Raw genomic sequence first — 17,617 nt, 5'->3', positions numbered from 1 at the left:
CAAGTTAACTGTGTAGAATCTGTGTCTGCTTGCCTCAAGATTCATGCTAATTGCCATAAAGATTTTGAAACTGTATTATAATGTAAAGTACTTTCAAGTGAACAAAGAAAGTAATTTACACATTGCATACAGTACTTAACAATCCACATAAATTGCCAAAATGAGGCTAAAATATGTAAAAATAGCCATTACTGTGTTAGTCAGTAGTGAATACTTCAAAATCAGTCTTTATTTGCACATAACATGTAAATTATTACTTGAATCTTTTACTTTTCTTTAAATGTTAGTACATTTTTCTTCAAGTTTGATTTTCTGGAAATATTTTGGCTCATCTGGAGGCATGCAGTCTTAAACGACATCTCCTAAGAACTAAGCTTATGTCATTAAAACTTAATAGGAATGTTCCTTGAGTGATACTCTTTCATAGTTGTTTGAAAAAATTCTAATTTATACAGAACGCTGGAGAAAAACCCAAAACCTATGGTCTGATTTTGATAATATTTCACATAAGTGAGCTTTGGGTAGCAATCTTAAAAGATTGTTTAAATGGCTCTGCTTAGTTAAGTATCATGGCCACTAGAAGGCATGGTCTATACTCTCTATATATATCAGAAGAGGTTTCATCAAAATTAACCCAAATATTTTTAGGTTAAGGCTTTTCATACTGAAATTTTTTTTTAAAGTAAGTGGATGGTTGGATTGTAATTGAAACTGGGCATGAATTCATTTTATAACAAATTGATAAAGAATCATGTCAAATACAACAAAACATGTTGCATGTTTTGAATTACGGCCCTGTGTAATTTAAAAAAAGAAAACATTTTTTTTTTAAATAATATTAACACCAGTTTCATTCGTGTTTTACAAGTGATAGGTTTTATTGAAATGAATCTTGCCATGAATGTGTAATTTCCTGTATAAGTATATAGTCAAGTGACCCCTCGGGCAATTCCTAATGATTCATATCAGTTTTGTAAAGGTCTATAAAGCAATACTTACATGTATTTTCCTATAGAAGTCTATCTAAGTAAGTTATTCCCAGTGTGGGGCCAGTTTTAATCTAAGGAAGACTAAACCTAAGTTCTGCACAGTGTCTCATAACTAATATTTCTGCCAAAAAATATTTTAATTTCTTTCTATCAATGTAAAAGATACTGAGTGGTTACATAATTTTGAGATTCAAATTCAAAAGTGTGACCTTGACATGAAGGTCAAATCTGCGCTCTGCATGTCATCTCAATATGGTTAACATATTTGTACCAAATAGTTTTAATTTCCATCAACTGGTATAAAATACAAATCAGACACGAAATTGCTAACAAACACAAGATGGACTGACGACCATAATTATATAACGATATATGGCAAGATTTTTATGGGCATGTAAAAATCCTTCAAAAATTTTATCATTTCAATATTTTAGTGTATATCAGAACAATTTAGATACAGGGAAAGTTTTAACCATGTAGCTATTGTACTAGTACGTGATGCAAGCCCCGTATATCTTAGATAAGAAGTTTACAAGTATTGAATAGGTTTGGAAAATTCCCTGCTCTCACATGACCACAGTTGTAGGGAGGAAATTTTTAGTCCTAGATATAGGACACATGATAATGAAGACTATTGTTATCAGTTATCAGTGACATAAAGGTCAAAATTGTTTTTAAAAAAGTATATACACCAATAAAAATTGAAATATAATTGATAACCTATACAGATATAAGATAAATATGGTATGTAAGATCAAATGGATTGGTCACCTGAGAATGATATTGTCAGTGTAATTGGGAGTTCATTCAAGTTTGTTCTTGATAAAAGTATGCCTTGAATATAAACCACTTGTACTTCTGCAGTTGGTTCAGCAAGAAGTGATGACTTTTATACCAAGCACTAAGTTTTCATATTAGTTCTTAAATGATGACACTGATTTGCTCCTTTTTATAGCAGCCATGGAATTTTTTTTTTGAGATTTCTGTATCATTTGATGTAGGTCTGGACCATTTAACTTGAATGCAAAATTTCAGACCATTTGCTCGGTCTGAATTACCAGAATGATAATTTTTGTTGTGAAAAATGACCGGAAAATGAAAGTGTTGACACATTTTTAACTCAACTGACACATTTTTAACTCAAGTGACAGACTAAGAATCTCATAAAAAAAATTATTTCAGATTTAAACGCGAGTGTATTTTATATTATCTTTCAATTGGTGTATTTTCTATCATGTCCACCAGTTGATTTATAATAGAATTTCAAATCATATACTTTCAGACTTTTTGACATTTTGAAATATCAAGCATTATTTTCTTCTTTTATAAAAATGTAAAATAAGTATAGAATGAGGTGTGTGTGTGGGGGGGGGGGGGGGGGGATTTACTATTTATAGTAACAAAATTGCCTATGATTTCAACTGATAACGATCAAGTGTCACATGATTATGAATCTGGGCTTGAAAACTGGCAATCATAATCGGCCTGTAAAACGTGAGTAGTTGAACAAACAGAAATAATGATGTAACACTAAATACATGTTTGTCATCAAAATAGCTTGCTGTAAATGGAAAGTAGGGTGCAAGCACTAATTGCTTGATTTTATGAGAACTGAAGCGTAATTTGTACAAACACAGTTTTATTGAAATTCAAAGAAAAATTTACAAATTCATTCTGAGAATTTCGGGCAGGAAAGTGATAATCGGCCCTGAAATTATTAATGCCCTTAGATTGAAGCTCTCAGGAGTCATTATTCATTTTGCAGGCGGATTATCACCTTCCAGCCTTACTCTGCTGTTTATTAATCTCTCAATAGTATATATGGCTACAGTCGGTGTTTTATGTAATTATTGTTGTCCCACCAAGTAATATTTTGTTATAAAGATGTCCGACATGTTATCCAGCTTTGCATAAATGGTTGTTTGCAATATTACTCTTGCAACTTTGGTTATATAAGATTATAATTGTTTATTCTGAGCCATATAACCAATCTAACTCTGGTTATATAAGCTTACAGCTGTTTATTCTGAGTCATATAACCATTGTAACTTTGGTTATTTAAGCTTATAACTGTTTATTCTGAGCCATATAACCATTGTAGCTTTGGTTATATAAGCTTAGTTGTTTATTCTGCACCATATAACTATTGTATTTTTGGTAAGATAAGATTAAAGCTGTATTCTGAGCCATATAATCATTTTAGCTTTGGTTATATAAGCTTATAACTGTTATTCTGAGCCATATAACCTGTCAGACATCCTGTAAATATATAAACAATTTTCTCCAGTAAGAATAGAAATAATACAAAATTTTCAGTTTTCATATTTTTTTATTTGTTCCATAAAGCATGTATCACAAAATTATCAAATATTGCCCTCATTAAGTAAAATATAATCATAAACAAAGATAAAAAGCCAAGACTGTTGATTTATGCTGTAGGAATAGTTGTTTTTTTTTTAAGTATTTTTTTTAAATGTAAAATGTAGGAAAAAATATACCAAAATGTACAAAACTTAATACTATACTTTAACCTTGTATTACACCTTGTGTAATCAACATCAAAATAAAGTGAATGGATATTGTCTATTGAAGATTAAGCAACATTCACAAATAAATACAAAGTCCAAGCTTTTCAAAGAACCATGTTCAATATAATATAATGCTGAAAAAATATTAAGTACATTGTGACAATACAGACTTCCCATACAATATAGCCTAGAAATCATTAATTACTGCACACATCATTAATTACTGCACACAAACTACCTGTTCAGGGGGGATCTCATTATGATCAGAGCCAAGATAATTATTTAGCAGCATGTTAATTATGGCTGGTGCTTTTATACCCTTATTTTCTAAAATGTCTAAACATAATTCAACCACTGTTTGTTACAATAGATGCTACCCAGAACTCGGCAAATGTGGGTTTTTCCCATCAAATCCCCGGGTACAAATTAACCTTTACCGTTATAGCTTCACAGTACTCAGTTATTCAGAATGAAGTGGTTAACTCGTTGCACACTTATTATCGCTATATTTAATAAATTGTTGCAAAATGACTAGAGTTGCAAATGGCAGCTCATCCCACGTTTAGATAGCATACTGTAATTTAAACATTTCAACTGATTCATTTCTTCTTTACCCTTACCCTGCTGACTTTGTGTAATGGACATGCCCAGCATTGAATTTTGAACAGTCCATTATAAATTTAAGGGATTACAATATCCAAATACAAAAATTTAGTAACCAACAGTACAGAACCTGCAAGACTGCACAGAGGTACAGGCTGGCCTGGCTCTATACTGGTGGCAAAGGTTAATCATTTCTGGTTCCAACAGGTGAAGGGCTAAACAATATTGTAAGATGTAGCCAGATAATATCATCACAAATGTCTAGTTAAGCAATCATGTAAAATAAAAGGTTAAAGTAACATAATGAGATTTTTTTGTCATGAGTAATATACATAGCACACAAAACAACAAAAAATAATAGAAAAAATTTCATCCCTTAAAAGCACTATAATACATTAAAGACCAGCAAAGATGTAAAGATAAAATCTTGAGACACAAAAAAAAACTATCAGTTAGGTTGTCTCTTGAAACAATATGTTTTATAAAATGTACAATTATCTTTCACAAAAAGATTTAATGATATAAATTATGACTGTTATAGTTTCTGAACCAGATATTCTTCCAACAATTTATCTGTATCGCCTCATCATAGTCTTATCAATTCCATATGTTAATATTTCCACTAAAATAATTGTCTGCTATTATAACTTCTCCTGAACGTATCAATTTCCAGCTCGGTTTGCCAACAGGTCATTATCCCCTGTTTCCATGGCAACTCCATTTTCAGCATCATCATTGTCTGCTTCTCGTCCAGCCAATTCCAACATCCTTTCAACAATCTCCCACAAGCACGATTCTTTTGGGAATTCGTGATCTACCAGGTTTACAAGATAATAGTTGTCATGGATATTTCTTATTATGGCTCGTGATCGACTACCCTCGGGATATAAGTTGCCCCAGTTCTTTACCCACAATGCAAACGCCTCATCCTGTAAAAACAATCAGAAATGTACTCCAGTATGAAAGTTTCCTTCACAACAACATAAATGTTTGTAAAATTGAAAAAAAACTTAACACACTTGTAAACTTCAGATTAAAACTTTTTAGGATCAATTGGCAACATGCTTATTCCTATTCTGCCTGCAGATCCAGGTCAGCGTGCATGTTTCTGCAGTGCAACCACATCAAAAAATGTTGAGTATTCAAACTTATGATTTTGTCCATCAAAATTCCCTAATGCCAATTCACTATAGACAATTCTATTTATTTAGCAAAATTAGTAAATATCTAATTCTTGCAATATCTAATGACAGTATTGTTTAACTGTCACTTATATTTGTCAACCCTATTTCCATATACAGCTGCGTAAAAGGCTCATTAAGTGGCAATGTGATTTGCAATTTACTGAAGTATAGCAATTTAACTTAGAGATGGTAAACAAATCATGGCCATTCTAAACTCGCACTTATTTATAGTTATACTGTAGTATTTTAAGTGAGAAGTCACTTTCAGAAGAAACAGGTTTATATTATAATAATCATATGACTACTATAAGAAATTGAGGCTAAAATGGGAACAGACAAAAAATCTGGACAAATGAAAATTTGACTGCGGGCATGAGAAAACGGCCCTTAACGTCATTAACTTTTTTCAATTGACATATTGAATTCTTAAAGAATGTTTTTAATTCTTTAGCTTTTGAAATTAATAAAAAAAACTTTTGAAATATGCTTATTGTAACCTATTCATATTTATCTTTAAACATTTCAAGGGTAATTCACTTATTTATTTTTAACGCCATTGACAACATTAAAGTCTTGACATCATTTGTATAATGATGTTAAATGTTAACGATCGTTTTCTCGTGCCGGCGTTCAAATACAAAAAAATTTACAGCCCCGCCCCTCACCCCCTGGGGGCGGGATATGTAGTTGAAGCGTCTTTGAGTAAAATTTTGAAGTTATCTTACCTTCCATACAGTGAATGCTATTGGATCTACAACAGTTGGCTGTATAATTTCTTTACCAGGGAACACTCCCCATGTTACAGCTATAGGCTCATCTTTATCACAGTTTGTGTAATCTGCCTCCCCCTAAAATATTTCAAAAATATATGACTTGTTATATTAACCATTAATTTTCAATAATCTGATTTTCATACAAGAGGGCCATGATGGCCCTGAGGTCGCTCACCTGTATATAGGCCCCCCCCACCCCCGGGCCAATTTTTACCCAAGGGCTTTTATTTGTTTATTTGAACAGACTTGGTAGACACCCATAAGAAGATGTTTCATGCTAAACATCTAAGTTCTAGCTCATTGGCTTTTTTAAAAGAAGATTTTTAAAGTTTTTACTATACACATATAGTTAAAAACAATGACACCCCTGGGGCAGGGCCAGTTTTGACCCCCGGGCGTTTATTTTAACAAACTTTGTAGATATTTGTTTAAAGATGTTTCATGCTTAATATCTAAACTCTAGCTATTTGGGTTTTTCCAAAGAAGATTTTTAAGTTTTTGCTATACACATATAAGGAAAATCAATGACCCCCCCCCCCCCCGGGCCAGTTTTGACCACAGGGCTTTTATTTGAACATACTTGGTAAACACCCATTAGAACATGTTTCATGCTAATTATCTTAGCTCTAGCTCTTTGAGTTCTTTAAAAGAAGATTTTTTAAGTTTTTACTATATGCATATAGGGAAAATCAATGACCCCCTGGGGCGGGGCCAATTTTGACCCCAGGGCTTTTATTTGAACAAACTTGGTAGACACTCATTAGAAAATGTTTCATGCTAAATATCTTAGCTCTAGCTCTTTGGGTTCTTTAAAAGAAGATTTTTTAAGTTTTTACTATATGCATATAGGGAAAATCTATGACCCCCAGGGGCGGGGCCAATTCTGACCCCAGGGCTTTTATTTGAACAAACTTGGTAGACACTCACTAGAAGATGTTTCATGCCAAATATCTAAGCTCTAGCTCTTATGGTTTTTTAAAAGAAGATATTTAAAGTTTTTTCTTTTGGTTGCCATGGCAACCAGAGTTCTGCATGGAATTAAATTCTTTGAACAATTTTTAAAGGTGACCACCAAAGGAACATTCCTGTGAAGTTTGGATGAAATTGGCTCAGTGGTTTATGAGGAGATGTCATTTAAAGCAAAAGTTTACGGACCGACGGACGGACGGACGAACGAACGCCGGACGAAAAGCGATCACAAAAGCTCACCCTGTCACTTTGTGACAGGTGAGCTAAAAAAAGGCTGTATTAAACAGTAAACATATTGTATGTGGAGTCAATTTAGGAACTTTAAGAACCCTTTTTAAGTAATGGGGTAAAAATATGAAATAGTAAAGTAAATTTGGTCATCTTAAACCTTTGAAGTGTGAATATTATTATACACATTTCTTAACCCTGACCACCCTTATTATATTAGACTGATCTAAACGGAACCATTGATCATTTTTTGGGGGAAATTTCATAATAAGTACTGACAGAATAGCGTAGACCATGATCAGATGGAATAGATGTGTTGGATGATCATGGTCTGCACTGGTCGCATGTACAAGCTGTTACCACCAGCAGGCTAAGAGTTAAACAATGACATAATTATATTCCCTTGGGAAAAGGATTTGCATTATTGCTATTATTGTGTTTCTGCACCATGTAACTAATATCAAGCATCAAATATGTACAGAACTTACATTATAGTTGATTATATGATAGTTAACCAATGGGAACTCTGGCAAGATTTTCTTCAGTGCCTGTATATTCTTCTTGCTGGTGAAAAACTCAAGGTAGGCCTGAAATATAAATAACACAAAAGTTTGAAACTACAACCCGATTTTTTTTAATTTTGCAGAATATGTACAATTCTACTTTTGAAAACATCTATAACAGCTCTATTGTGAAAGCAATGTGATAAGATAAAAACATCACACATCTATTTTTTATTTTCTACTAAATGCCTCTGACCAAATAAATACTCATGTTAGATAAAGATTCAGGACCTTTACTGGCATTAATATTTATTGACTAATATTTATTTTATTTAATTTATACAAATTTATTTCAGTTTGATTGTGTTGGAGGCTATAAGCTTATTAAAACACTTTCAAATCCATTCCTGGAACCAACCAGTACTAGGCTACAAGTAGAAAGTTTTTTGCTTACAGAAACAACAGATTGTTTATTGCTCATAGAAACAATGGCTTGTACCTGACGGGGTTTGAACCCACGCAGCCAGCAATCCTTAGATTACTAGTCTGACTTGTTAACCACTCTGCCACACTGACACTAACTTGAACATTTGAAGACAGAACCAGTTAGATCACCCATTCTCCACTTTAAAGTACTATATTAATGTTACCAGCACAAAGGCAGACAAATAAACGCTAATTTATTTCAAAAATAATCTTCTGATTTTTACCTTTTGGTATATGTAGCCGTTTGGAGCGCCCCAACCTAGATTTGGATCAGCCGAAGGTGCTCCATTAATGTTGGGCTGTGAATTGATAGTTAGAACACCACGTTCATTAATGCTGGCCAGTTTGTCCGTAATCAAGCTGGTCTCTGGAGACAGTTCATCATCATTCCATGGCACTTTTGTCACCTGGTAACGTAATACAAAATTCCTTTTTAATATTTATATTGGTATTTAGAAATTTTGTCGCGATAACTGTCAAGTTAATATATTATCTTGCAAATGATAATTTTTTTGTAGCATACCGCTATAATAAATTATTATTCAAATGAAAATTTAAACTTGTTTAAAATTATTTTCAAAACATGTTTCTGTAGAAAGAAAACAGGACATAGAATTTATATAAATTTACTTGAAAATATCAAACATATAATTATGTGTAACAGACGTATGTAAGAGATCTTCTAAATTGGATCCTTGAGCTTCATCATACTAATAGACAAATTGTTTGAAGTGTTATAAATGAAATAATGATCTCACCTTGACACCGGCTTTGTTAGTTTCTCCTGTGAGATAATTTCTGAACACATCATAAACATCTTGTTCACTCTCCAACTCTTGGCCCCATTGTTTCAACAAATCATCCTGTGTAGCCTTACTCTTTAGGTAAAACAAATAATAATCTTGAAGTTCATTGAATGCTGCAGCAGACGAATTTCCCCATCGTCCGTTTGGAAATTCATCCCAGTTTGATGTCCGGTGTATGTAGCTTTTTGGTCGGCACTGCCAAAATATTGGTCGGATTTCTTCAGTCATTCTGTTACAGTTAGCTGTTGGTTTCCATGGCAACGGCCTCCATGGGTCTTCTGACCACATCCCTAGTCTTTTTAAGATTTCAATTGTTGCAACTTCCCTGTTCAACGTGTAAAAATGAACTCCATGTATATAACCGGTCTTGAATAACTCTTTCGCCATTTTCACCGTCAAGTCAACACCGTAATTTCTAATGGCTTCATCGTTGTCTTTTATTGGGTTTATATCATCGATTATTTCCTGCGGCACTTCTAACCGTGACAATTTAACTATGTGTCTGAGGGATTGGTATGCCTGAAATATATAAAACATCAGATACAAATAACTCAATAATTGTACCATGAAATATTTTAGGTTTTTAATAGAAATCATGAATAAATCTTAAAAATTCTTAACATATGTGAAAATGTTAGGTTACTTCATTCCATGCCATATTAATAATTAACTTCTTAATTAATCAATCATTTCTGAAATATTTTTGTTGAACTATAGTACGCGGTACATCATAATTTGACTTGTGCCTTTTAACTTAGTACAGTCACTAAGCAAAAAATCCTACTTACAGTACATTCAAAAACCTTTCGATATAATTATTTTTGTACCTTCAAATAGGCATGTGTAAGCTATTTGGAATATAATAATAGTATTCTTGACAAAGATTTCTTTATATGTGTAAAAACACGCAAGAATAGACATAGTTTATTACAAAAGATAAACATAAAGGCCTGTTTATAAAGACAGCCTGCCAGACTATATGAACTGGTTCAGACAAGAGGTGCATTATTTTGTCAAGATCCATGACATATTTAAGCACTCTTTCCTTCATTTGAATGTGGTTGTCATCCAGAAGTATTGCAAAAGTATATCAATGTTTCAAAGAAAAATCTCGAAGTATTCAGTGGTACAAAACTAGGATTAACCAAAATTGTGATGGTGTGCTGACATTGATGCCCCTGTGAATAGGATAACTCCGTAAAATAATACTAAAATATGATACTAAAGCTTAACTCCTATAAATACATACTTGGATAGGAAGAAGTCCTGGCATTATAGGACAGTCTATTCCAATAGCTCTACAGTCTTTATAGAATTTGATAAATGTCTCGGCTTTGAAGAACAGTTGTGTGATTATAAAATCTGCTCCCGCGTCAATTTTCTTCTTCAAATTCTGAAGGTCCTCCTCGTAGGACTCACTTTCTGGGTGACCAGTAGGGTAACCTGTAATACAGGACATTTATAGAATTACCTGCTATATACCTTTAAAACACACCTTAAACTAATGGTTTAAATGAGAATTGGGAAAGAAATGAGACAGCCTTGTTCCATTGAAGTATCTGCAATTTATGACCTTAATCTGTTGATTTATATAAGTATTCAACTCAATAGACAATCAATTTTCAGGATCCTAAATTTTCACTTCAGGATCCTTAATTGAATTTTAATTTATGGATCCTAAATTTTCACTTCAGGATCCTAAATTTTACTTCACGATCCTAAATTTTCATTTCAGGATCCTAAATTTTCACTTCAGATTCTGAATTAAATTTTCTCTTCAGGATCATGAATTTCCACTTCAAGATCCTAAAGTTCACTTCAGATAGATATTTGGTATTTTTACATTGCTTTTACTTCTAAAACATTTTTATGCTAAACAAATAATAATTCTTAAAAATATGAATAATTATGAACTTTGAGTTTATTTCTCACTTTCTTAGATTTTTTGTAGACTATTTAAAAAGAAATTAATACTATAGATTAAAAGAAATGATATTATGACAGAAATAGGAAAATTGTAAAATTTTACTTACCTGCTACACAAATGACGAAGTAGTCCCCAAACTCTTGTCTGATCAAGCTGACAAGATCAGAGGCATAGTTGAGACCACCCTCCTGGTATGTCCAGTTGTCAGTTCCATCTGGAGGGTCTAAAAATAGAATGAATAATTGAGCCGCGTCACAACAAAATCAACATAATGGGTTTGCGATCCATGCTGTTCGCTTACAAACCCTATTACAAGTAGAGAAACTAATAGCGAACAGCATGGAGATCAGACTGCGCGGATGCGCAGGCTGTTCTGGTTCCATGCTGGTCACAACCCATTATGTGGGTTTTGTCACGACGCGGCTCAATATCTTTTTAGGTACAGCCATCACATTTTAAGGAGTAATACTTTGCATGCTTCAGGCATCTCAGAACAAGTTTGAACCATTGTTTCAATATTTCTAAGCGCTGCACAGTGAACAAGAAATGCTGTTTTCAATTCAAAGACAATTTCTCAGTTCTTGCAGCATAAAAGAGTGCTTCCAAAACTATCAATCAGGATGAGGTGTACTTAAGGTGTACTGGTATCCTCCTGTGTACTTTTTGAAATAGTATCACAGCATTGTACATTTTATGAAATAAAAAAAAAACAGTTATGAAATCAAGCTAACTCGAATTCTAATCTGTTAATTAAATTTATGAAAGTAAAAAGTATATTCAACTCACCCCCTCTCAACGCTAGAAGGTTCCTAATGCCCAAATTTTTGGCTTTGTGCAGATTTGCCTTCAGCTCATCTATACTTTGATCAGCACATGTTATGTGAAGCATGGTCTCTAAACCACAGTAGTTTAACATGGTAGAGGCCATACATGTGGAACTCGTAGGCTTCTCAACATTGGCAGGGTCACCTGCTGGATGCCATGTGATGTCACAGAACAGGGGCTTTCCACTTCCCATTCTCTCAAACCTGTACAAAAAATATAATTAACTATAGATTAAAAGATTGGGAGGGGGAACAACACATCAAAAACACCAGGTCGGTTTATATATTCAATATAACTACCGGTTTCGGGTAAGATATACCCTTCATAAGGTTATCAAATAATATCAAAAAATATAATTATTATCATTTAGTAATCTTTTTAGACATGGCTCAGGCTTACTTAACAAATGTATAAAATCATTATGGCTGTTTTTTTATTTATTGTTTCATAATTGCTGAGGCTAATTCACAATTAATAAAATCCATTTTCAAACAAGTTGTTTCTATAATGGAAGGAAAATACCTTTATGACAGTCATCCTAATTAATGGATATTTGGTATAATATTTTCTTCCTTTTAAAAATTTTTAATACAAGTGTCCCTCATTATCAAACTTGCAAATTTCATTACTTTAGTGAACATAATAAAATTTTAAAAAATCTGTTACAATTTATAAAAATCTGTCTTTTAAATTGTCTTATTGTTACTAGTAAAATAAATTTCAAAATATAAGTTATAATTAATCAATAAAACAAAAAGCAAGATGCACATTGTACACATACATATAATCTGAGAAGATGTCCCAGTTACAATAATTAACCCATTCATTTGGTTAAATTTATCATAAAATATGGGCTCGTATTGATACACACACCATAAACGAAAGTGAAAGTAACAAGTTTGCTATTTTTAGCAACCATGCTGTTACTATATTAAGAAGCACGAGGACACTGCATGATTTGCGTTTCCGCTCAGTTTATAATCAGTTTTACGTTGCATGATAATTCAATTCAATAAAGAAATAATAAAAACAATTACCTTGCAAGCAAATTAACAGCTCCATTGATGGTTCTTGCAGGGAAAAACTCCAGAGAAAAGAATCTTGCACCTTTGTTGATCCGTTTGTTGATTCGATCAATTAGACGCTTGTACCGAGGCGCTTTAGGGGAACTAGGACGCACTGGAGGACTGTCAGCTCCGTCTTCAATCTTCATTTCGCTGTCTGCAACATCCCCCGAACTTTTTATTGCCACTATCTCGGGCATACTTAATTAGAATCTGCATTTAGAAAATTATCTGGGTTAAAATCTACCGTTAAAATATTTTTTCCCATATATTATTGTATTAATTCATTTTTAAGCGTGCACTCCACATTATTAAACGTTATCTTTTCAATTTAAACGCGGATAAATTTAAACGCAAGAAAATTGCAATGACATCTATATAATGACTTTAAAAATTATTCTATTTTAAATTCTTCTCTTTTAAATTTCGTTTAAATCTATTCATTTTTTTAAAAATAAATTCCATCTCTACATATATTATATAAGTACATATTGAACAAGCATCTTTTACTAAATGTAATTTTATGTTTGCAACGAAACTGCAAATATTCATAATCAAAATTATAATAAATAACAGTTATCAATTACTCTTTTATAATAAATTTAATAACGGACAACAGTCAGAATTTATAATATTTAAAAGAAATCTAAAACCGTAATAGCATAATAACACTTTATCCCGTTATGCTCCTCTATAGTAAAGTATCTGACAGCCGGCTGTAATTTTTCTGCACACAAGTAAAACATGCATACAGATCATAACAAAGTTTTGCGAATGAAATACTAGAGTAAATTTAATCTTACGTAATTCTAAAAGTCCTGTATTATAAACGAATCGTGCAGCGCTAATTCATTCAATATATTAAATACACTTTTCGGCGTACTCCTTCCTTCCCGTTTTGAGGTATAGACTAGAGAGACAGAAAATTTATTCGCCCGTGTATTTATGCACAGATTAACCAATCAGAATGGAGAACGAATGTTAGTTCACGTTGATTATTATGTAGGGTGATTAGGTTAGAGAATGAGTCGATTTAACTGATTTAAAAACTTTTCCTTCACTTGTACAGATAGTTGGACATCTAAATGAATTCCCTTTAGCGTACATATATATTACATTTAAAGACTGAAGGTTTTTGTTGGATTTATAAAAGTGTATGTGAAACGTTTAGACATTATTCCGATATTTTTAAATGGTTTACTCCGATGAGGTACTATAGGGTTAACTCCCATTGGGAAACTATAAGTCGCTGTACCAAATTTACGTTACGGAAATTTGTCAATTATTTAAAAAAAAAAAATAATAAACAAGTATATTTTGTCTCGCTGATGTACATTGATACTTTAATTAAATAGTAAAATCAACCTATAGTAATAAAATGTTTAATAAAGTTTAAAACGCTGAATTTTAAAGTAGGTATACGTACGTACGGCAGTAACGTTTTGGCGTTTACGTTGTAATGACCGTTCATTGTACGTTTCATTGAGTGGGTTGCCTTTGCTGCAATTTATTCATTTAATTTAATTAATAAAAAAGTCCATTGAGTTTCTTGCATTGATAAAATTCATGCAACAATCGACCAGCTTAATAGCAGATTTTGGCTTAAACTGGGACGTACGTATATATAATGTAAAAAATATAGATAGTAAATGTTGATCAAAATGTTTGTCAGTTCAACACATATCATTTATCAAAAGTACATTTTGGACAAGTGACATTATAACGCCTCAAAACTATATTCTCTTTATAGATATTGAAATATAGTATTATACTTATAACAGAGATCTTGAGATATTATGTTTGAATATAAATGCTTCGAATCTTTGTTTCGCGATTTCAAGCAATACTGATTCCCTTGACCATTTGCACATTAAAATATTTATGTCTTATTGCGCAACAAAGTAGAAAATGATATTCAGATCCAATGAATTGACTAGAACATATTGTACATATCATTACCCGTATAGCGGCCCACTTCAGTTTCTGAGACTGGTGTATGTGTATGTTTTCTCTATACATTATTCGTTACATCATCTATTTTTTTCGTGGCAAAAATCAGATTTATTTTGCTTATTATATTCTAGCTTTAATACGTTATAAAGTGACAAATAGGTATGTTGTGTCCTTTATAAATTTAATTCAAAATTAAAGCATCACGCATCCAGATTCCTGCTAATTTTCATGAAAATGTTTTTAAAAAAATGTAATAAAAAGTAGAATATTGTTAAATGAACAAAGAAAATAACACCAAAACTTAGAGACTTAAAACTAACCAAAGTCGATGTATTATACAAACATGCTACGGTTGAACGAGCGAGTCGAGCGTTTTATTCTGACATAATTATTTTACCATTTGACCTAAAAGTCAACTGGACCCAGCGATCAAAACATTGGTTATCCGCTGACCAGCAAAGGTTTGCCCGTTGCACATACATGTATATGCTGTTGCTCAAAAGTTAACCAAAGACGACTTAAAGTGCGTTTTTTCCCATACATTCATCGTACTTCGAAAATTTCTTAATATACAAAAATCAGTATTTGTTCTGTCCTTGAAGATGTGAAATGTACGGTGGCACAGAGGTGACATGTGTTTGTTTATACTTATCTCGTGCACACGAGATACTTTATCGTGATCACGAGTTACTAAATCGTGTGCACGAAATAATAAAGTGGTGCGCACGAGATACTATGTCGTGGCACCGAGTTACTGTGTCGTGCGAACTGCGAACGAGATAACTCAGTCGTGTGCACGATATACTATGTCGTGGCCACGAGTTACTTAGTCGTGTGCACGATATACTATGTCGTGGGCTTCTTCTAGGAGAGGAATTTTATAAGTCACGTTGTCTTTCATTCTAATCCTGTTTTTTTAAGTATATTTGAATTGCTCTCTGTATATTGTAAATTGTAACATGTACAAATGTATATTTATTCTGAGAAATAAAATATGTTTAAACTAAGCCGTGGGCACTTGATACTAAATAAATAAAACACACACACACACGCACGCACGCACGTCACCTCTGTGCCAAGTTGCCAACGTAGAAATGCGTCGGGTATAATGTGCGAGATGTCACTTCACTAATAAAATTTATTTTTACCTCGACGCTATGTAGGAGCGATTTTACATTCCATAAAAAATAAATTAATGAAATATTAATTAAAGTTAAGAAAGAAAATACTAGAAGACCATCATTGTATAGGCTTTCCGCCGAAAAGTAAATAATGAAAGATTTTAGATTCTAATAATTAAAGCAAATTGTTAACTTGTAACGATTGTGATATTTTCTACTTTCTACAGATTCGATTGAAACACTATTAGTTTTATTCGATATAAATGATAATCTTAATGATAATTATAAAGGTAAATTTTTCCTTTTTAGTAAACATTGTGCTGTTTATAAGTGATTTAACATGCCTTTCATTACCGTGGATTCGAATCCCGTCAGGGTATTTGGATTATTGCATGTGAAGAAGTTATCCAGCTTATAGAACGTCGGTGGTTCTATTAAAGTGCCCGCTCGTGCCTGAAATAATGCACGAAGCGACGCCTAAGGTCTTCGCTGTAAAGTCGCCATATGACCTTTACAGTGCCGGTGTGTACAAGAGAAGAGGAAGAAGAAGAAGAAGAGAGAAGATAACAAAACAAGAGGGTCATGATGATCCAAGAGAGCTTACTTCACTTTATACATTATACCTCACTTTATAACATATGACGTTCATGACGTCGCAAAAAAAAACAAAGTGACAGTCATACTCTCCCGAGTTTTCTTTTGTTAGTGTAACAATAGCCAGATTTGATGGTGGTGGTGATGTAACACAGAAAGAACTGAGAGCCTGCTACTATCCGCACTTTCTTGTGATTTTTTCCCCTATTAATAACGACAATAAACAGGCATATAGACTTATGACGTGAAAGGAATTAGTGACTTTTCCTGTTTGAGTATTAATACAAGTAAATGATATGGTAACGTACAGTAAATTATTTATCAACTGAAAACGAGCATTCTTTAGCTTAGAAGAGCTATCTATGCATCAGACTGGAATTATTTATTTCACTTTTGTAGAAAGTTCCCAATGACCATTTCAGCTAAGTTTGGACAAAATCCATCTTGTGGTTTAAAAAATTGTGAATGATGGACACATTGCCTTTCTGAGTACTTTGTTCTGGGGTGTACTAAAATGTAGTTTTTTGGTTTGAACTTGAATTGATTTTTAGATCCCTGCTCCAAGTGCACGTGACACTCCTAGTTTGGTCAAAATCCATCTTGTGGTTTTAAGAAGTTGTGAATGATGATAGACGGCAGACAATGGACACATTGCCATCACAAATGCTCACTTTTGAGCACTTTGTGCTGGGGTGAACTAAAATGTAGTTTTTGTTTTGAACTTGAATTGAATTTTAGTCGAGTTGATTTTTAATTGAGTAATATGTTTTAGGGGCGTTCCTCAGACTGACTTCAAACCACTTGTCCCACAGCGCTGTGAATTCGAATCCCATCAGCGACTAAAGAGATTCTTTCATGTGCACGAGGAGCTAGCCTTCAGAACGTCGGTGGTTTTACTCAGGTGCTCGCTGTGCCTGAAATAATGCACGGTGGGACACCCGAGGTCTTCCTCCACCGGTAATGCTTGAAAGTCGCCATAATACCTTAACAGTGTTGGTGCGACGTAAAACCAAACCAAAACAATGTTTTTAAGATAAACTGAATTATTATTATTAGGTTTATTA

The 17,617-nt window shown here is 33.0% G+C and overlaps 1 protein-coding gene across 1 annotated transcript; it reads right to left on the bottom strand.

Annotated features, from left to right (window-relative positions):
• Nucleotides 1-3,298: 3,298 nt before the first annotated feature.
• On the bottom strand, nt 3,299-13,827 carry LOC132735169 (methylenetetrahydrofolate reductase (NADPH)-like). Its single transcript, XM_060722088.1, has 10 exons — nt 13,689-13,827; nt 12,859-13,098; nt 11,783-12,024; nt 11,103-11,219; nt 10,319-10,512; nt 9,022-9,588; nt 8,488-8,670; nt 7,763-7,861; nt 6,030-6,152; nt 3,299-5,049 (listed from the first exon to the last, which is right to left on the bottom strand). Exons 2-10 carry the CDS (start codon nt 13,083-13,085, stop codon nt 4,783-4,785), a joined length of 2,019 nt encoding a protein of 672 aa, XP_060578071.1. The 5' UTR covers nt 13,086-13,098; nt 13,689-13,827; the 3' UTR covers nt 3,299-4,782.
• Nucleotides 13,828-17,617: the final 3,790 nt, after the last annotated feature.

This window comes from Ruditapes philippinarum, unplaced genomic scaffold (assembly GCF_026571515.1).
Source record: "Ruditapes philippinarum isolate M1 unplaced genomic scaffold, ASM2657151v2 ctg1516_1_1_1_1, whole genome shotgun sequence".
Lineage (NCBI taxonomy): Eukaryota > Metazoa > Mollusca > Bivalvia > Venerida > Veneridae > Ruditapes > Ruditapes philippinarum.
Note: the sequence above shows the minus strand (reverse complement) of the source record. Positions and strands in the feature narration are given on the sequence as shown.

Bases quoted from the DNA above. Each gene is read 5' to 3' on its own strand.
- LOC132735169 (XM_060722088.1), bottom strand. From the start codon at position 13,085: ATGCCCGAGATAGTGGCAATAAAAAGTTCGGGGGATGTTGCAGACAGC. The intron at 9,589-10,318 runs GTATGTATTTAT...TATATATTTCAG, and splicing joins CAGGACTTCTTCCTATCCAA to GCATACCAATCCCTCAGACA. The intron at 7,862-8,487 runs GTAAAAATCAGA...TTTATATTTCAG, and splicing joins ACGGCTACATATACCAAAAG to GCCTACCTTGAGTTTTTCAC.